The sequence below is a fragment of the Embiotoca jacksoni genome, unplaced genomic scaffold, assembly GCF_022577435.1.
Source record: "Embiotoca jacksoni isolate LCO1_2020_lvr unplaced genomic scaffold, fEmbJac1.0.p SCAF_13, whole genome shotgun sequence".
In the NCBI taxonomy this organism is placed as follows: Eukaryota; Metazoa; Chordata; class Actinopteri; family Embiotocidae; genus Embiotoca; species Embiotoca jacksoni.
In genome coordinates this window covers 9,669,039-9,690,475 of record NW_027185263.1, presented here as the reverse complement: position 1 = coordinate 9,690,475, position 21,437 = coordinate 9,669,039, and the positions used below count along the sequence as shown (strand labels likewise).

General features: G+C 39.9%; 1 protein-coding gene across 1 annotated transcript in view; it reads right to left on the bottom strand.

Moving 5' to 3' along the window:
- Positions 1–4,688: 4,688 nt before the first annotated feature.
- LOC138196005 (protocadherin Fat 3) overlaps positions 4,689–21,437 on the bottom strand; it is a 67,130-nt gene continuing 50,381 nt past the window's right edge. The window contains exons 44-52 of the mRNA XM_069145661.1: positions 20,782–21,310; positions 20,316–20,469; positions 18,605–18,761; positions 17,015–17,431; positions 15,423–15,678; positions 10,178–10,276; positions 9,467–9,526; positions 9,164–9,202; positions 4,689–6,095 (exon numbers count right to left, since the gene is read on the bottom strand). Coding sequence (XP_069001762.1) covers positions 5,350–6,095; positions 9,164–9,202; positions 9,467–9,526; positions 10,178–10,276; positions 15,423–15,678; positions 17,015–17,431; positions 18,605–18,761; positions 20,316–20,469; positions 20,782–21,310 — 2,457 coding nt within the window. The 3' untranslated portion in view covers positions 4,689–5,349. The remainder of the gene's footprint in view (positions 6,096–9,163; positions 9,203–9,466; positions 9,527–10,177; positions 10,277–15,422; positions 15,679–17,014; positions 17,432–18,604; positions 18,762–20,315; positions 20,470–20,781; positions 21,311–21,437) is intronic.

Below are 21,437 nucleotides of genomic sequence, written 5' to 3'. Positions count from 1 at the left end.
AGGTTTTGCCCATAAGAGTAATGTCCTGGGGGTAATGACTCTTCTTTCTCGACCTATGAAGACCTAATAGGAAGACAGGATCAGCACAAAAAACACATCAATGAACAGGTGGATTCAGAGTAAGCTGACATGCCACCTGCATTTTTTTTGAAGACCTTCTGGCTCTTCCCTCTTGAGAAATATTTAGAAAATGATGCTAATTGATAAAAATCGAATTTTCTTTGTTGCCAAGTTATGGCAGGCAGAGTTAATATAACTATAAATTCAGGTGATCACATTAGGGAGCAAAACAGGCTGATTCTTTTCCAGCTGTAAAGTTGGTAATAAAGCTTTAGAATGTCTCCTGCAGTGACAAGTTTCATCAACTTTTAGGAACATTTTACACAGCAATGCATAAATTATTTTCCTGGGCTGAGGAAAATAGAGGTTCATCTCCCTCGAGTTCTGCCTTGTACTTGTTTGAGCCTTTTGTGGTTCATGGTTCCTGCAGGGAGAGAGAACAGAACTGGAATAAGCCAGCCAACATTTAACTATGTGCTATTCCCATCTATTGCACTGACACAAACTGGCAAACACCAAAAGATATATGAATTGTTTCACTCAAAAATTAGATCCACTGTTCAAGAAAAATGCAACACTTACTCTGGCAAAATAATTGCTGTCATGGAAATACAACAAGGGCTGCAGTTGTTTGTTTTCTTAAAATACACACTTTGCAAACAGCCATTTTTAAGACATGATAGATGCCTGAAATGTTTTAGAGCAATTTTAAGGGAGCTTTTTTTCCCCTAACCTCAGATGCTAAATCCTTATCTCAATGCATACATACAGTATACAGTACAGCTCTTACATATTACATGTTAAGGTGTGGGCGAGTGCGTCAAACAACTCTGCTCTCCGTCTGTGAAACACTGCCCCTGAGAAACCTGCACTATTTTGAGGGCAGGCATGTTATGTTGAGCAGCATGCAGAGAGAAGCATCACGCATCCATACTACAGCAAACAAATGGACACACACACACACACACACACACACACACACACACACACACACTCAAATAGTATATACACTTCCTCGCCCCTTAATTGGGCAAAATGTGTTTTATGTGAATGAGAGAACAAATCACAAACGCAATCAGGGAAATGTCTGGTTGCCATGGGAATGTTTTCTGGCAGATAGTCAGCCCACTGGTGTTTACACAAGGAGGGTTTGGATGATAACAAGGACAAAGTTTGTGTGCCAACTCCATAGGGGAGAAGTAAGGTGTTAGGGGGGTGGCTTGAAGAGGAAATAATAAAAAACCACAAAGGCTCCTTGGTGCGTCTCCTCGTTAGCTGCAGATATGGTGAGTGCAGAGCGCAGACGTGCAGCACACTGACCACCGCCTGCCTTCAACCTTTAGTCACCAAACAATAATTAATGAATAGTCACCTTTTGAAGATGTACATAAAGTGATTAAGAAAGGTCACCCTACTCACCAGTAGCACACCTTGCAACATTAAAGTTACTTTGATTTTAATCTTGTGCAGATGTGCATGTCCTCAAATACCTAGTGAGCCTCAGCGAGTCTTCACGTTTGCATGTGTGGCTGATGTACAATACTAGAAAAAAATGTCTGCGCAGACAGCGAGAGTATTATCTAATCACAGATACATGCGTTTAGAGATGCACAGTCTGCATAATGTCATCATAGCAGTGGGTCAGTATAGAAATAAACTCTCATGAACAAAGAGTACCACACAATAAACTGGATACATTTATTCATGTCAGCAAAGGAATCAGTCCCTGAGGTAAACAAAAATGGATAATGTGAAGATTATGCTGAAATCTGCTCAACCGCTGACAGCCAAAGCAATCTAAGCCATGATCAGCAGAGCCTTTTCAAATAACCTCAAATTATTTCAGAATGAAATTTATTGTTCAGCTGATCACACTGTTTATGCACTCAACATTCCAGAAGACATTCGTATGCCTTCACGCCTTCCCGGGACATTGATGACTTTAAGCTCTGCTAAATGAATCTGCCAGATTCCAGTGGGGAGGGAAAGAAAAACACATAAGAGGCGTGACAAGACTGACTTGACAGGATTAAATATTTTATGGGGATTATTTATCTCATGTAGTCTGGGTTGAGATATAGCTAACCTGCTAGAGCACACCAGGTACATATACACCCCTAAGGACAAATACCATTTTCTTTCCATTAAAATATGAACCTGATTGATTGGAGCATATTCTTCAAGACATTGAAATGACTCAAACACTCAAACATCCACATAAATACAATGTTTTGCTCCAGTACGTGAGCAACCTGGAATAATTTTAAATCCAGGAGACTTGAAAGGTAGTTTTCAAGATGATTCGACTGCAATGGGTGACGGTGAAGTATTAAAACATGACAGCAAAGGTGTATCACTTGTTAGCAGTGTTAATTCACAGCATTGAGGCTCTGGGTTTAAAATGTCAGCACTTCTGAAACTGCTAGTCCTGTGTTGAATTCGCATGCTCTCTCCATATTCCTGTGGGTTTCCTTCAGGTGCCGCGGTTTCCCTTCACAGTCCACAGACATACAGGCCAGGTGAACTGGAAACTGTAAAGTGCCCACAGGTGTGAAAGTGTTTGTCCATGTGTTAGTCTGACCTGTCCAGCATGTTTCTCTGCCTGTTGTCCGATGCGAGCTGCGACACGCTTCAGCGACCCACACACCGAGTAGGCCTGAATAGGAATGGGTGAAGAGGGATGATGGACACCATGCTGTCAGACATGGATGCATTAGGTGACACTAAACCTGATCATTACCATGTTTAACCCTGTAAGCTGACACGTGGCTGTTCGTGTTCAATGTTACGGTATTTCCAAAGACTCCGTTGTTGTAGTACCTTTCACTATCACATTCTTTGCAGCTGAAAAAACATTCTTGCAACAGCAAATCAATCCGCCTACTGTCGCTGCAGCAAGTTTAGAAATCCCTAATGAGTCCCTCTGAAACTTTGAACAGCGTGTCCTTGAATTGTCATCACATACTGTCAGATGAGGGGGATTTGTATTTACACTTGGTAGCATCTACTCTATCCTTTCGGAGTCCAAAGCAATTTGCTATGTATATTGTTCGCCATTTACATCCTTACACCCGCAGTGTGCAGTTTTTCTCTCCTCCTTCTGCCAGTTGCAGTCCAGTATTACACCAGAGCATCAGAGGATACTGTGTCGGTCTGACATTTTGCTTCGCTAGGAGTGAAAAATACACACACGTTTGACAAGGGTCGAAGAAGGTCATGTGAAAGAGGTTGGAGGTTATTTGACGAAGCACACAACCTGGGGAAGTCCTAATAGGGATGTAGGATCGGGTGGTTGAATGGTTCAAACACAGGACTTTCACCCATGAGAACAGGGTTTGAGTCTGTAAGACGTTAAAGTGGATTTCTTTAAATAAACCTTTTCCAAACCCAAACCAAGTTGTTATCTCCGAAACCTAACCATGTCGTTTTTGGTGGCTAAACCCAAAGCACATTACATTTAAGACCTAAGTGAAGCAAAGTTGTGGCGTGGTATCCTAGTAGACAGACAGGTGTATGTGCTGTACCGTAATAGGTTGGCATGTAACATCAATTACAAAAACACCGTCAACACGTGCTGATGTCGTAGGCGTCAAAGGCTAGCCGAGTCCGTTGCTTCTGTTATAGCTGTAAAATAGATGATAAATTGTTTTTAGCATCGCAACTCTCACAAAATGACTCGTATATCTTAGCCCTAGTGCTAAACCAGAAGTTAGCTTCCTGGGCCAGCCTAAGTCTCTGCTCTGCCCACAGAGCTCAGTTTGCAGTCATCCGGCTAGCATGGGTATGTCTCACCAGACACCTAATTTAAAAACTTTTACAGGCTGTGATGGGCTTGATCAGCATTATTTGATCTTGTTTGACAAGGGCTTTCATTAATATGTAAAAGTCCCACACAATAGATTTAAGTAAGATGTGAATGTTTTCTTACAGCACAATGACAGTCTTTTATCACAAAAACATTCACCAAAGGATGTATAGGAGAGCGTGAGATGAATGCAGGTTAGTGCAGCTGTTTCCATGACAAACTGTAATCCTGACAGCAGACATTTGGTCTGGTTCCTTCCCAATCCGCGAGTGTCCTGAACGGCCTTCATGAAAATGTGCATCCTAAAATCCTCGCAGTTATCCACTACCTGTTTGTTGTGCCTGTGTTCAGAGTTGTTTAGCATGGAGTTTATTTCCATTTGCATTCCCTTTGTTGTGTGTGAACTGGGAGCACAGCAGCATTTACACTGCGTTATCAGTGAGCCGAGCGTGTGCACATGTCTTGGGTGAGTGATTCTGTACTTCACGGTTGCATTTCCACACAGTTCTCCGAGCCTTTCAGCACATAATGTCTGAAAATTCATTACACATGTTAACATCAGGTGTGAAGTGGCCTGAAGCACTGCTGAAAGTTCAGCTTTGGCAATATATACAAAATGCATAATGTATCATTAAGATGCGTGTTGATTAGTGAATCTGTATACTTCCACACACAAGTGCTCTATTTAATAATAAACACACAAGCCAGATGCCCATGATGTGTGTGTTCATGAAGAGGCTCATAACCAACCAGACAAATTAATAGTGTAATTATTTAATAAATAATCATAGAATAATTAAATGATTTAGTAAAGATCCCCTGGTATCAGCTTCTGGTAATTTTAATAGCTTCTTTCATTTAATGTCTAGGATTTGGGTGAGTAGTTCTTTCCAAAAGAACCCTGAGCATATGTCAGTAAAAAATAAGAAATGCATTAAGTGTTACATGGTTGAGTTACCACAGTGATTGTGTGTGTGTGTGTGTGTGTGTGTGTGTGTGTGTGTGTGTGTATGTGTGAGAGAGAGAGAGAGAGAGAGAGTGAGCGCCTGTGTACGTGTGATCCGACAGAGCAATGTGTGAAATACATCATAACATATGTACATACATTAGTATCATCCAAAACAGAGACAGACTGGCTGCAAATGCTGCGCTTCAGTGACTCTAAAAAAATAAATGCAGAAGCATTGATTCACAGCCAATTGCAATCACGGCGCAGGTGAAGGCGTCAAGAGAACACATATTTCCTCTTATTTCTCCATTTTACAAATGAGCTAGGGGATTGGTGGTGGATTAGTGCTTGTTTACACCAGGATAATAATGCAGAATAATAAAAGTATATATGGTAATTTTCTTGTTCAATTATTTTTAGGTGGTGGACCAATGGTGTAGTATGACAAATGTCAAGTCTAATCTGAGAGAATCACTGCCTCCATATAATTTATGAAGGAATATTAAATCTATTTGTTTTAAACAGTCTTGTGTACTCATTTAAATCCGTCCCAGCCTGTCGTGGGTTCCGATCCAGTGGAGGCTCTATTTGTTCGCGTGGCTCTCCTGGCTCTGAGTGACACCAGGTTCAGTAGTCTTTCTAGCTCGTCCCCAGAGCCTGACAGGCTACTAGAGCCAAGCCCTGTGCGGTCCTCCTGTGATCCCCTCCATTCCCCCGTCTGTAAGTCCCAGGCCCTGAGAGGGGGCAGAAGCTGAGCCGGGTGCAGGTTGAGGCCTGGGGGGCTTGACGGGTATCCTTCGTAGGCTCGCCGAGTTGGGGGAAGTGTGTCATAAAGACTCTCTGTGTTTTCGTTTTGCTCTGGATCATGGCTGGACTCTTGGTATTCCTCATAAACAGGCGAGGCGCTGTCTTCGCAACTGTCATGGCCGTGCAGCTCTCTGTTGTCCTGTTGCCCCACCATGTCCCTGCTCCCCGTGATCTTTCCTTCCCTGTCGTGACTTCTCTTTTCTTCTCTGTCCAGGGGGGGTTTCCTCACCCACTCACCAGACTGATTCCTCTCCCACTGGAAGGTCCTCCTCCTGGATTCAAGTCCCCGCTCATGGCCTCTGTCACCGCTGTAGCCCATCACGCTGTAGTCCAGCTGGAGAGAGCGAGTGCTGCCTCCTCGCCTGATGTTCTGCTGGGCGTCACTGAGGTCGTAATGGGATCCTACCTCTGGTGGACGCAGACGAGATGGTGACAGCCAGCTTGAAGTCTGACACAAAGACTCCCACCGGTATGCTGAAAAGACAAGGACAACAATGGTAAAAATAAAAAAAATAAACTTTTTAAGTAGTCTGGAATAGTTTTAGTGACATGATTATGATTATGATTGAATGGAGATTTTAGAAATTGAACTGAGTTAACATTCTGTGTTCGGATCTGAGGCTTTTTATTCCCTGGACAAACTTGCACTGCTAAATCACTGCAAGTATAGCTCTCACTTAAATGTGAACAGCCTCTGCATTGCACAGTGTGAGGACGAATGAGATTATCTGTCTAATAGGATCAGCCGGCGAAAGGTGCCACATCAATAAATCAACTTCGCTACTAAAACAACAGTATCATTGCAATCTTATCTACAGGATGGAGAGTGAGATGATGCCAGTGAATATGCTTTTGTGCATCAATTACTGGAGGACTGATGTGAGGATTTTCACAATTATTCAAATCAATGCAGATTCAATCGCCCAGAACAGTTACCTTTAGGTGTAGAACCACAGACACAAGATACCAGCAACAAAATCCTTTTTAAAAGAAAAAGAAAAAAGGAGGGTGGTATTCTTTCATTACATTAATGAATAGCATGCACACTATCTGGCTTGTGTTTGCTGCTATTTTTTCACCTTGGTAGTTTTATTATTCCCTGTGCTTATTATCTCATCCCTTGATCCATTTTGTTTTTCATAGAAAAGTGTTGCTTGTTAGCTGCGTGCATGAGAATGTGTGCATGTGTGAGTGTGCACTGCATGTTTCTGAGTTTGTGTCTGCTCCAGCAGGAGGCTTCTGGATGGCTTTGTCTCTGACTGTGTCGCTATGGGGCTTACTATGGGTTCAGTTAGATTTCTCCCCCATGTTTACATTGTGTAATTACTCCATTTCTCATTTGGTATTTATTCATGTGCAAATAAAGTCCATCAGCACAATACTTTCCCTGACATGTCAGTTCATGTTGTTAAATGGACTGACATACGCCTTCCCACTAATCCACAACTTCCTACAAACTACATCATGCAAGTTGCATAATTCATGGTTAGGTTAATGAGCTGTGAGTGAAGAAATATCATATTGATGAAGTAAGAGGAGCCAAAGGGTCACCCTCTGTGTGGGATGGGGAGTACAATTCATTGGTGTGCAGGAAAGTGACAGCCCCTCGTATATAATGCATGACACGTGTGGACAGAGATATCTGACAGACGGCCGTGTGAACAAACCACAAAACTTTTGGGGGCTTGTACTGCCATGCCATGCTGCTGAAATAGCTCAGTTCTGGTTGAAATAGTTTCAAATGAAAGGTTAAGGGGGGAAAGAAATGCATGTTCTTACAATCCACAAGGTACTCTTTGATGAACTCTACACAAATCTCATCTTTGCTCTGCAGGTGGCGACTTGCTGTCAGTGAAGTGAAAAACAAAACAAAAATCTCATGGGACACAAAACCTTTGATGATAAAATTCTCATAGAAACAGCTGAATGCAGAAAGACACACTGAATTATGACATAGAAGAAAACACTAGATGGTGAGAGAGGGAGTTTGAGAGAGAGCTATTGAGCACAACACTGATACGTGTAAACCAACAACAATACACACACAATTCATAACACATAATATACACTAATGCATGAACACTGAAATTGTACACACAAACACAAAATGAAAACTCATGCAACTATCATTAATGATATCTCAAATGGAGACAAATTGCAAGCCCTATTTTCACAATAGCAGACATTAATATTGTTTACCTCATAATAAATAATCTTTTTGAGAATAACTATATTGGATATTTTTATATATACTAAAAAAAAATATGTTTGCATTATATTACCACAAAATACTGAATCCAATGGGTTATTTGGAACAATATATTGACAACAATTTCAGTCATTTAATTCTCTCTGTCTGAAATAAAGCTGCTTGTGCTTCAGTCTGCTGCCAGTGACAGAGGCAGAAACACAGCCTTGCTCTGGGTAAGTAATGAAATGCTTTGTAGACCTAGTAAATGACATGCAACTGAGAAGAAACAGACTTGGTAACTATGAGCCAATTAATATTGATTGTATGACTGCAGCACAAGCTGCCGACTGGGACCTAGGGATCTTATAGGATAGGTGTAACTGGATGATGACTGCCCTGATGTTTGTTTAAATAAAAAACGTGCATTCAGTCAGAGTGTTTAGGCTGGAGATGATGCCCCATTTAATGTGAAAAATAACATCTTTGAAGCTGCCTTCTCCTACGCTGTTCTGTGCGGATGTGAGGCTTGGCTCAAAGTGCCCATAAAATCCACTGAGACGCTTTACAAAGCCAGGGTGAAAGCTTTGCTGTGCCTGTGAGGACTGCAGCACTCAATTTAAAGCTCATCATTATTCAAATTATCTTAAATAACCATGAACTATAAAATGTTATGGAATATTTTTTGACCTAATGGTTTTTTGTATTATTATAAAAAGCAGATTTATTCTAATATCGAAAACGTATTGCAGGCAGATCTTATATTATATAGTTGTATATCCATATAAAGATATATACATTTCAGAATTTCGGGGCGGCTCCTCTCGCATGCAGACCGTTTCACACCCTTTGAAAGTAACATTTCAACAAAATAACAAGAATTCATGCCGATTGTAATTGCTACATATACCATCTTTCCATCTTCCTTTGGTTTTGAATCATATGTATCTGTATTTATCTTTATTGAAATGTTCCAATGTATATATAATGTCTTATTTTAATTGACCAAAGGCATCAAAGATTGGATGCCTTTTTTTGGGCTTTTTGGTTTTTGCTATATTCAAAACGGAACCACCAATCATAAAACAACTCACAGTTTGTAGTTCTGTTTCTTGACCTCCAAGTTCAGAAAACATAACTACAAAGCGGAAGCCTACATTTCCATTCAAAGTCTGGAAAGCAAGACATTGGCATAAACAGAAATCGATACTGTGTAGAGTATGATAACAGTATTCAGAGAAAAATGTTGTCAAGCATACAAAAGGTTAGGTTTTGGAAGGACAGCTTGAAAAATAACATTGAAGGGAAGGCAAGTTAATAAGATGTTTTTCAGTTGCTTTAAAACCTCACTCACCAGGGCTGTTCTGCCACTGTTCTTTGTCCATGTTTGACACTATAAAGGAAGAGAGAAAGCGAAAGTCAGAGTTACACTGAGACAAACAACACAGAAACCAAAGGGGAAAAATTTAAACACAGACAGATCCAGTGTCAGAAACTGACAAAAGTATTAGAAATCTAAGCAAGATGTTTTATTCTTAATAAGACAGGCTTGGCCGCATTCAGAACATTGTGTCTTTGTTCTGCACACTGACCAAACATTTTATCATCAGAAGACACAGAAGAGATGGAGGAGTTAGTCGAAGATATTCTTTCATACCTTCACTTTCAATATTATCGACAGTATCATTGACTAGACGTATGACTGTCACTATGGAGGCTGGGGAGAATAAAGAAAGAGAGAAGAAGAAGAAGAAAAACATAAACAATGTTAGTAGATTTATGAATAGGGGAACGTTTTTGGTGTAGGGTGGGACTGAGATGATACGGAGAATATGTACAAGCATGTGTGTGCACACGTGTTGAGAACAGGAGAAATGTTGGTCTTGCTAACACGTTTGTATTCATGTGGTGTGCGTGCGTGTCCTATAAGGAAATGGGAGAGACACAGGGGGTCCTTTCTGTGCTGCTACACTAATTAGACAGGGAAGAAAGCATCGACATGGATTCCCTATCTGAAGAACACAACCCCATACACATGCACACGCACATGATCATTAGGGTGTTTGACTACCACCCTCTTATACTTAGTCAGGGAAAGATTGATCTGGGAAAAAGACACTCCACGGAATTCTAGAAAAATTTAGAAAAAGGATTTATTCTTTCACAGTGGATCTGTGCATTAACCTTTGATGTATGGATTTGATTGCTTAAAGGTTCCTTCTATTAAACATTTCCTCAGGTCTAATGTCTGCTCGCTTTTCAGTGATTTCATGGTTAAAGTTATCTGAAACAGTGGTTCCCAGATGTTTTTTCTTGTGAAAGATGAAGTGCAAAGTGTTTTGTGTCATTTTAGCATTTAGAGTCTTACCATTGTCATCAAAGGACTCTGAAGTGTAGGAACTGAGGGAGCGCTCCTCAGACGTGGAGTCTGAAAGACACGAAACCTCGTCCACCAGCTCTGACACATCTATTGTATAAACACAAGAGATACATATTCATATCAACATAAAATACTTCAAATATAAGGAAAATTAACGGTAAGTTGATATTTGTTCAGATTTTCAAAAAAGGTTACTTTACAACCAGGATGAAGAGAAGAAATGATTACAGGGACAAAAACTTATTTCACTCCAATTATGAGAAAGAAATCGGAACTGAAATATGTCCACCTATCCATGCTTTCACTTGTCCACTTTCTTTCTAACTCAAATCCCCCTAGTGTATCTAAAATAAACTATGTAAAGCATGTTAAAACAATTGAATTTGCTCTTTTACTCAGAATGAAATTTGCTCTTTTCTCAAAGGCTGCCTAACTGCTTTGGTACACAGCCTTTTCAACAATTCCCAGTACACACACAGCACCTCCAGCTCGGCTCATTTAAAGCAATCTTCACCAGCTAGAGGTGTTATAGAGGGTGGCAACCACAGAGTTACTTGTTCCTGTGTACTGTAACTCCTCAAAACAACAGGTAGATTGAAAAATACATCCCAAACTACAACAAATCGCATGACAAAGTTCATCAGCTGCAGGGTAGTATGGCAAGTGGGGTTATGGATGAAGCTGAGTCAAAATCCCGAAAATTTTTTCACATTGCGGTAATCAAAGCTTTTACTTCAGGTTACAAACCTGACATTTTGTCAGTTCAAACAAGTCAAATGAAATTTCATTTGAAGATCTCTGCCAGCCTTAAGATCTCCTATTAGCTTTAATCTACATTTCTGTAGAGGTACCACTTCAAATGAACAGATACTTACAAGTCAGTTTGATCCCTGACACTGTTTTTTGTTGCTTAGTTATTATTTGGTGGATGGTATTCTTTCAGATCACTCAGAATTGCCTCTGAGTGATTGTTTGTCAAACAACTGCGAACAAGAGCTGGTACTCGGGTGTCACAATGACTTCAGATAAAGGCATGTGGCTGTGAAGACTGTCGACAACACGGCCTGTTAAAAGGGATAGGTGCATTTCTACCAGGTGCTCTAATCTAGCAGCAACAAAATGCCTTGTTTCACATTATTGTTCAAAGTGGGAAAAGGTACAAAAGACAACAGAGCGGAAATCATGGTCTCTAAAAACAATTCTATTCGCAAAATAAAACTGCTTGGAAACAGAAGGTGGCAGCTTTTCTGATGAGATTAAAAGTAACTTTTAGCAAACTTTTGGCAAAACTTAAAGAGGATTGATGCTGGTAGATGGAACAAAAAGAAAAAAACAGGAATACTTTACAGACATCACTGCTAGTCTCTCCTTCTTCTAAGTTTTCTAGCAGTCCATCTGAAAACAATTTCATCATTAATTAGATATTAGGCTTCAAAAGGCGGTAATTTTGGGGTCGTGTCTATTTGATTGACAGACTTGTGTTGCGGTCAGGTTTTCGTGACAGGTGGGCAGGCATAGTGTCAACAGAGATCGAGTCAGATTCACCACTCGCTCCTCCTCAGCTCGTCCAAATATAGTCACTTCTGGCTCCGGCCAAAATACTGAACTAGAGGCTTGAGGAAGAAATTGTAATACAGACAGTATTCTTTAACAATTCTTTTATGTGAAATATTCATTCTCTCTATTCAAATTTCATTACAGTTTGAAACCACGTGTGAATAAGGTGACCACAGAACACCTGCAGTTTTAACTCATTGATCTTTTTGTCTTCGATGTTTTCTATTGTCTGCCAGATGTCATGACCTCTGTAACATCTGTGGGAAAACCATACCCCACCTATTCCATTTGGTCAGCATTTGTGTAGATATTGTCTCCCCCACCCTTTGCCCTTTTCCGTCCCTTTGTGGTTGATAAAACCCTTTGAGGTTTTCTGCCCTTTGGTCAGCATTTACATATTGTCCCCCCACCCTTTTGCCCATTGTCACATGTATAAATGCCTTCCTCTTTCAATAGTGTTTAGTCCGCTTACCCTATCAGACCTACACTCTGCTTCTGGAAGCTCACCATGCCGGCATATATCTGTATTAATATAACACCAACTACAGCAAATTTTGGATTAGGACCTTGAGTGGATTTTTCTTCAACAGGCTTTCAGAACAGCAGTTCACTAATCAATGGGTGATGCCACTGTTGATTGCCGCTTAAATGCAATACTTCATACTAAACTAAATGGGTGACGCTGACTGTCATTGTTTGGCTTTAAATGCTTGGAATTCTTAGTTTTGCTCAGATATTTCCTAATCTAATCATAAGTGTGTTAATCTAAGAGTATGCAAGTTCTTGTATAGCTACTCATATTGAGATGCAGTAAACACTGATGTACTGAGACATATTTCGTCAAACGGGGAAAAAAAACGCATGTAGACACTCTTGTCTTGTTTCTGTTTATAAAACTAAGGATCTGACAAAACAATCGATAGACATAAAACTATTATATTAGCACAAAACCTAAAAATGTACAACTCCACCAAGCGCTATTTTATGTTTTTCGGAAATACTGTTACAAATCCATCTTCATCTGCTGTTGTTTTCTGCTCTTTCAACTGCACCTTTGTATATACTATTAGTGAGTAATTTTTCCTGTATTTTACAGTAATAAACATTTTTAGTAAACAGTAGTGCAAAATGGTTTGTTCTAAGAGGTTTTGTGATTGTGCTATACTTTTCATAAATGGATACGACATCTTTTCCCTGTCTGTCAGACCGTCTTCAATATTGTGCTTTTTATTGTATATTTGGCCAGCGACTATGCAGGGCTTGGCCCATTTTATAACCAAAACTGTACTTCACAACCAACTCCATGAGGGCCAGGATGTCTGGACATCAACTTTAGCTTTCTAAGCCCAAGCTGTGTGGTCATGGTCGAATGCTTGTGGAACAAGTGAAACGCTCCTGTGAGGATGTGAGCAGTAAGGCAGTACCATCAATCAAACTAAATAAGAAAGGCAGTGCAGCAGTCACTGGTCTTATTCAGGATGCAGGTGAGGGGACACTCAACATAATCAAGTTTTTTTAAAAAGTAAAAAAATGTTTTATTCTTTTTTACTACCCTATTTATTTTATTTCCTCACACACATGTATTTGTTGTTGTGCCAGTGACTACCCTGCTCCCCTGCCATGTTGGACCCAACCTCTACTGTAATCCTAAACACTCAGCCAAGTCATTTTCTACTCTTTGACCCCATGGAGACTTGTTAAACCCCCTTTCATTTTTGAATTGTAAGAGCCATCAAAAATCTTCTTGTTCAGTTTTTATCATGAATATTTTAACTCTGACAACATCTTGAAAAACTAAATATTCACATTACAGTTCAGGAAAATATCTAATCAGGCTGAATTAATTGTAAATATAAATAATTTGCTGGCAAAATGACAAGTTTTGCTGCCTTTAATTTTTCCATATTTTTTCAAATTTTTCTATTCAAACCCTCTGGCTCTGCCAGACTATTGCTCACAGTTTCAGTTTTCTTCACTATGATTATAGTCTAGAAACCCTTTTCACATATATGCTCTGAAAGGCGGAATAATAAGCAACTAGTGGGGGTCTAAGTGCGATGAAGTTGAAGTTTTTTTTTCTTTTTTTTCTAAATGTAGTTGCAGCAGTGGTATGGTTTCAGCACATTTGGTGGTCAATGCCGATTAGTTAAAGGCTGCTCCAATAGTTTTAATATTAACCTGGTGGGATCCAACGATTTGATACAATTCCCTATGGAGGGTACCCAGGCCCATATTTTCATCCAATGACTTTGGGTCCGGTCACACCAGGCTACCCATTGATAACATTTTAGTGGAAAACATGTATTTACACTAACGCTAAACCAAACATGGTCCAGTCTTAAGCTCCAATAGTTTTAACTCCCACTTCCTTTTCAGCAACGAAAACTAAACAATAAAAACAAATTGCTTTCTGTAATCCGTCCTGTTAGAGCTTTTAAACTGGCATCCATTAAGAGGGTTTATTCCATGAGACATCCTGTATTTGGGAGCACAGTTACCAAAAACTGAGCAATATGGCTTGATTTGTCGACAAGTATTTTTCAAGTATTTAATTATTTATTAAATTTGATTTATTCGTGATGGAGCAGGTAGTGACAGAAAATGACCTATCTGTTCCCTTGTTAGTTAGTATTTTACATGTTGACTTGTGCCTACATATTGCAATATTCATTACTATACTTGTATGTGGTTGGTGTGGTGTAAATATGTAACTAAACTGTTATCAATTGATCAATTAACATTGGAGTCATTAACAGAATAATCAGGATATCAGTTTGCTCCGTTAAAATATTAGTAGGCTTACTCACGTTTTAATTAATGGATTGTAGTGTAACTGTGAGCCCTAAGGGTACATGCTTTTCTTTTTTTCTGCATACACTCAGCACGGGAGCAAAAAAAAAAAAAGAAAATAGCCTATTTCCCATTCCCACAGGAAGAAATCAATAATTAACAGGCAGGAAGTTCCTACTGCAAGCTGTATTATTCAAACAACAGGTTGGATAGAGAATCGAAATATCTGACGTCTACCATAGCACTGACATGTTATGTAAATGTTTTATTGAGAGAGAATAAACCGTGAACTGTGGTCTTCTTGTTGACAATGTTGGCAGCTAAATATCAGACTGAAGCTGAATTATCTGACAACAGTGTCTTGCTGATCTCCTTCAGTTTGTTGCCCTCTCAGTTGACAAAAACAAAAAAAAAGAAGTGAAAGTTTTTGGGTGGAAGTGTTCCAACTTCTCGGATTTTGACTTAACTTTTTTGAGCAAAAGTAGGACAAGAACAGAGGACATCAGTTCTGGCTGATTACCCTGACCATTCAAACAGAAGTGCACAAGATATGTAAGAGTTATCCTGATACAATATGACATAATTGACAATTTCAGCAGAGTAACATAAAGCTATATTATCATGTGTTGCTCCCAGGATGTAAATAGTAAAAATGAAATGAAATGATGGCAAAATAAAAAATATCACTCTTGCCTACTCTGGGCCATTTACTTTGATGTGTGATCAAAAGGCATAGATCACTGTGAAATAAGCTCTCTCAGTGAAGATGCTTGTATGGATGTAGCACAATGAGTTCATGGCCTGTGTACTCTGCCTTTTTGATCAGGTTAGAAACGGTGTGTGTATGTGAGTGTGCATCTGTGCATGCCCATTGTTGCAGGCTTACCCTGTGGACTGTTATCTCTCTGTGTTCTCTCCAACTCAAAAGCCCTCTTCCCCCACTCTTCCTCTCTCTCGGCTCTTCCCCTCTCCAGCCCTTTCTCCCTCATTTCTTCACCCTCCCAGGACACTTTGTGGGCCGGGCTGTGCTCTGACCGACTGGCCGATGTCGAGGGGAGATTGGGAGCCACGCTGCACACTGCAATGCCCCTCCTATTGGCCACACCTCGGACATTAGACACATCTGAGAGGAAGCTGCTGAACTGTAGAGACACAAGAAAAAAAGGCAGAAAATTGATTTATTTTATATCAAAAACCAGACCAAAAGTGACAATTAATTAACAAGTAGTTTCTGTAACAACAACACTGGTGTAATGTATTTCTCTGTTCCACAGAGTTCCTTTACAAACATATCAATGAAGTGGCTCCTGGTAACATGTTCTTTTACTTCAATGAAGTATAATAAACATGTATGCTATATTGAATAAGTCCTACATATATCGTTCTGCTGCCATTAATTCTTGCTAGCATACCAGATCTGCCACTCTGATCTGCCAAATTGTTTCCCTCAAATGTCACTTTTTGTTCCGGCTTGACTAGTGTTTGCTAAAACTGAAAATGTCCAGCGGTTTAAGGGACTTGGTTAGCCCGCTTGAAAAATGAAATACAATGCTAGACTTCTCTAAAGATTTTATTTTCCTGAAGTCCCATTTAAAGTCACAATGCGTCCGATTTTTGTGTGATTGCAGCATTTCTCAAATTGTGCTGACGAGTTAAGTTTTTGTTTGTGGAAAAGTGAGAAAATCTTGGCAAAATTAAATTATTATAGATTATGTTTTGCTTTCAGCTCAAGTCATCTCAAAGCCCCTGGGTTGAACTATCATCATGGGGGCCTGTTTTAATGCTACCACTGGGTGGCACCAGATCTTTTAGATTTTACACACAGTGGCTTAAAATGAGATAATTAATGAGAAAATAATTAATCCTGTCAGTTTATTATCCATACGACACAATGCCTGTTCCACAAATGTTTTTATCATCCCATATTTTCTGTTATATCAAAACCCCATAACTCTTAGTTCCTGCCATAGAAGCACTCTTTTGTTGTCAGCTGCATTGCTTGTGTACTTCTCAGGAACACCATGGTTGTCCCAATTACTGTTGGTAAGAATAGGAGTGATATAAGAAGTAATATTCTGAGTCTTTTTCAAAGAATAGAAGAGATGCAATTGAATCACAGAAGCACAGCATCATCAAAAGGGACTAAAGAGCTGGGAGATATTATTTTACTATATAAATATTGCTATTATGATATAAAATAGATATTGTCTGGGATTGTAATTATTGTAGTTTTATAATGTTAATTTTATCCTAAAGGCATCAGGCCAGTTTCTGTAAATACTACATGTTCATACTGTTAACTTGTTTTCCTCAAAGACTATACTGTATCTATGATGACTTTTTTTTATGAGTTTTCATCAAATTAATTTACTCTCATGACAAAACCTGCCCATCCAGTAAGTTGATATAAGATACAGGATACACATGAATACAGTAAATTATAGTCATTAACACATGCCCATGCAGACTTTTGCACACCTGACTGCCCTCACTGGAAGTGGTCTTGTCACCATCTCCACTCCTCAGGCCCTGGTTGCTGAGTCCTCCTGGTAGAGCGGAATGGGCAGTCGGACGCACCATGACCTGGGGAGGGCCACCCATGCTGGCTCCCACCTCACCATACACGGTCGTGTTCCCCGGTGAACCTGATAGACGCACGGCTTTGAACTCGATCCCTTCTGCCCCCATGCCAGTCTTGTGTAGCATGTAACTTGTTTCTGTGGAAATAGCTGCGATGCCCATCACAGCTTGAGCTCCTGGGCCCAGGTCTGACTCTTTCCTGAATTTAATTTTTTTCCTAAAGGCGACGAAGAGTATTAGGAGGAAAATGATGACAAAAGCAAGGACTCCGATGCCAATTATCTCCCCTGGTCCGACGTAAGACAGAGACTCAGCCTGGGAAACATGAAAGAAAGAAAAATCGTAAAAACATGGACACCACATCTCCTATTCAAAATGTAAAAATGCAAACACTGTCTAGTGGAGGGACAGAAAGTCCAGGTTTGGGGATTTTCCTAATTATGAATCTCTTCTAGTCACAAAATTAATATATTGATATTTCCAACTTGTTGAGAAACTCTGCACCTGCTGCTTGAAAAAATGTGGTTATTTCTAAAAAGAATGGTTGTCAAGGTACAAATCAGGTTTCATCCCCTTCCAGTCGGTGAAGTTCCAATTAGTCAGACAGCCATATGAGTCAGTACATATGTATACTTGGTAGAATGCACAGATACAGTGCACTGGTCCCTCCACCCTCAAATACTTTCAGGAAGGTGATCACTGTAAATAAACACGTCACATGTTGAAAAGTGTTACAAAAGTAATAAGTAAAGAAGTTCTAAAAGTTTTAGAACAACCTCTTTTGATTAATGAATTTACTGACATTTTGTTGGAGTGAAATTGTATCATGTGATTGTGAAGTTTTGTCCCCTCACACAGCAAAGGATTACAAGAATCACATTTCTGGTCTTGCAGTACAGAGGAAATCATTAACACCACAGATTAGTTCAAATAGAGGATGTGATGAATAAGCCTCATTAAAACAAGTCAAACTCTTCTTTGGGATTATTTCAAGCAATAGAAGCCTGCAAATGTTTTTTAAAGCAACAAACAAAATTAATGTGTACACTGGGTGTAAAAAAAAAAAAAAGGAACTCAATAGATTTTGTCAACTATGCTTACTTATCTACTAATTACAGCCTTCTAAGGAATAATGAAAACACCTTCCGTCTTACAATGCGCAACATTAATTGGGTTTGGAGTCTCGATACAAGGTATACAGAGTGCAGTAAAAGTCAAGAGCGTGACAGCTTCAAATGGAAACTGTGATTTACCCATTACCACACTCTCATTCAAAACAAAGATACCAAGCTGGTGGATATGCCTTCCAGGAGGCCGCTGCACACTAAAAATTCTCAAAGCTTCACTGTGTATGCCAACTCCAATTAGGTGCAAGCTGAATGCACAAAAAGACATTTGAAGAACAAGCACTTTTTAGATTGTGCTTTAGTATTTTCTGTAAAATGTACTCCAACATAAATTTAATTTCATGTGTTGTTCATACGATACCTGCGTGTCATCGCCCGGATCACCAGGTGTCTCATCATCACAGAGCTGACCCTCGTATCCTTCGGAACAATTACAATAAAATGACCCCAGTGTGTTGACACACCCTCCTCCGTTTTCGCAGTTGTCCGGGTCGCACTCGTTTACATCCTCGTCACATCTGTTAATGCACAGACAAATCTGTCATTTGCATAGGAGTTGTGCAGCTGATTTGTATCACATAGAAAAAGACCAATAAAAGATGAACGTGTATCAATGAGTTAAAAAAAGAGAAAGAAAGGTTTGGAGATCATATTTTCAGAAGGCTTTCTTTAGCTAAATCAACAGATTATCTTCATAGATTCCCCATATACTCCCCAGATTCTGCATATACAGTTCAGATTGAAAGAAATATGTATGGCCAAATGCCAAAACACACACCCACGGACTCATACTCTTAGATACAGATGCAAATTCCAAGCAAACACCAGAGTAATTTCACTCCACACACATATGTGCTCATCTCAGCTTGTCATTTCAAACATGGGTGTCCTGCTGTGAAGGGGATAGAAAATACATGCATTTCTCTTCAATTATTTTTTCCTTGATGGGATTTTCAAAAACATTTTGGAAGAATTGGTCTGACGAAAAAAGAAAAAGCATTTTACAGGAAGCCGCCTTGTGTAACGATCCAAAGTTTCACTTTAAATGATAAAATGATAATTATAATGAGTAAGATGAACGTTCAGCTTACTCATCAAGGCCTGGATGTGATGGCCAGTGATATCCTCCCATGTATATTTTAGATAATGAATAATTTATACCATAATTAAAATGCTTAATGAATTCTGCAAGTTGTGTCATATTTGTTTTGTTATTCTCACAGAGTAAAATTCTGCGATTAATGGGGAATTTTGAGCTTTTTGGGGAATTTTCCAACAGTAGATTAAATGCAAATATTTTCGTGTGATATTATTATCTATCAATCTGCAAGAAAAACTATTTCATAGCCAATTACACTCAACAGCTGTTTGTGTGTGGTAGAATATAGTATTTGCTTTAGCTGTGGTTTAAATCGGTATTTTGAAAAATGTGGTGCCTGAAAAAAACCCATCTTAATTTCAATCTTAGTTTTATTCATCTAAATATAATTTAATACAACTTCATCAAAATAATATTTGCATCTGTGTCAACTGCATGAAAAAGCAGAGCGTATTTCTGCTTTGAGGGAAAACTGCACTCTAGTGGTGGTTCCATCGAACAACCACGCGAGCACAGAGGTTATTTCAAAGGCAATTACTGAGCTGTAATTAAGGGGGCAGCCAGAGAATGATTATAGGCTTTTGAACCAAAATTATGCTGAATGAAATTAGAACTGCTAATTTGTCCCACACAATAACAACTAAAAGCAAACACAGTGGGTACTGGGGGGCTTATGTGGGTTAATGAATGTGCCTGTGTTGTTGCTGAGTCCTCCACATGTTCTTTCATGTTTGAATAAGAGCGGAAATGCAAATGTTAAAGTGTCGAAATGATTGTTACCCTAACTGTCATTGTGCAAATACTATCTAAATAGGACACACAATTCATCCACACAATAGTTATAGACAGTTATTAAGACTTAAAGGGAGTGTGTGTGTGTGTCTGTTAGTGTGTGTGTGTGTGTGTGTGTGTGTGTGTGTGTGTGTGTGTGTGTGTGTGTGTGTGTGTGTGATTTCAGGCTATTGTATCTTACATAAGTCCCCCGAATCCTCTAGGACAGCTGCAGATGAATGTAGTTCCTATAGGCTTACAGTCCCCACCGTTCTGACATGGGTTTGGCATGCAGGACGTCAGTTCAATTTCACAGCGCCCCCCAGTGAATCCAGCACTGCAACTGCACATGAAGCCTGTTGGAGAGACATTTAAGATATGTCAAATGTGTAGAGTCATAAATATAAATACATCATATGATCCTAAATCATTTAAGTATCATGTTATTTTAATTTGTGAGTAACTGACATTCAGGTTTACAGACTAAATAGATACAGGTGCATGGTAACTACTGCACTGGCAAGTCCTTAAATTAAAACTAGTACACTTCATTGACTCTTAAGATATGATAAATTGTTTCACATGACAACAACTATTTATGTAATTCATTTATACAACAGCCAGACAAACAGCCACATACATTCACATGGTCATCTGCAGATACAGACCTCCAGAGGGCAGGCTGCTGCAGATGGCGCCGTTGAGGCAGGGCTGACTGACGCATGAATCTGGATAAAGCACGCAGCCTAACTTGACCTCGCTGAGTCCAGCTATCTCAGCATAGCGGCTCCTCTTGTTCTGAAGTGGCAGCTCGTTGCCGTTCAGCATCAGTGAGCCCAGGCAGCCCTGGAAGCCGTCCTGGGCTCTCGGAGGGCCCCTCCGTTGGTCCCTAAGTGCCAGCCCTCCCTGGCTTCTCCCTGGTCCTGGGCTTGGCCTCTCGCCTTGCCCGATCAATGGTCTCACTTGGGCACCAAAGAAAAACGATGAATCTGGGGCCACGGGCCAAAGACGAACAGGCGCTCGGGCTGCTCTGCGGCGTTCCACATAGCTGTCATCCAGTGACAGGAGGGTGTAGTTCCCAGTCAGCTCCAAGGCGACTGCATGCCAGAGGCCGTCGTTTATTGGTCTGCCAGAGATACCCATAATGCCAAGGGTGTTGTCACAGTCCAACTGGAACCAGAGTCGACCCCCTTCGATCTGCGGAAGGAAAGGGAAAATAATTACATTTCTAAATTAACTCCGCCAATCTTTCATTTCCATAAAGAAACACTTTACTTTGCAGTGTGAAATTGGCAGGCCAGCACTTGGTATGAGAGAAAACTAT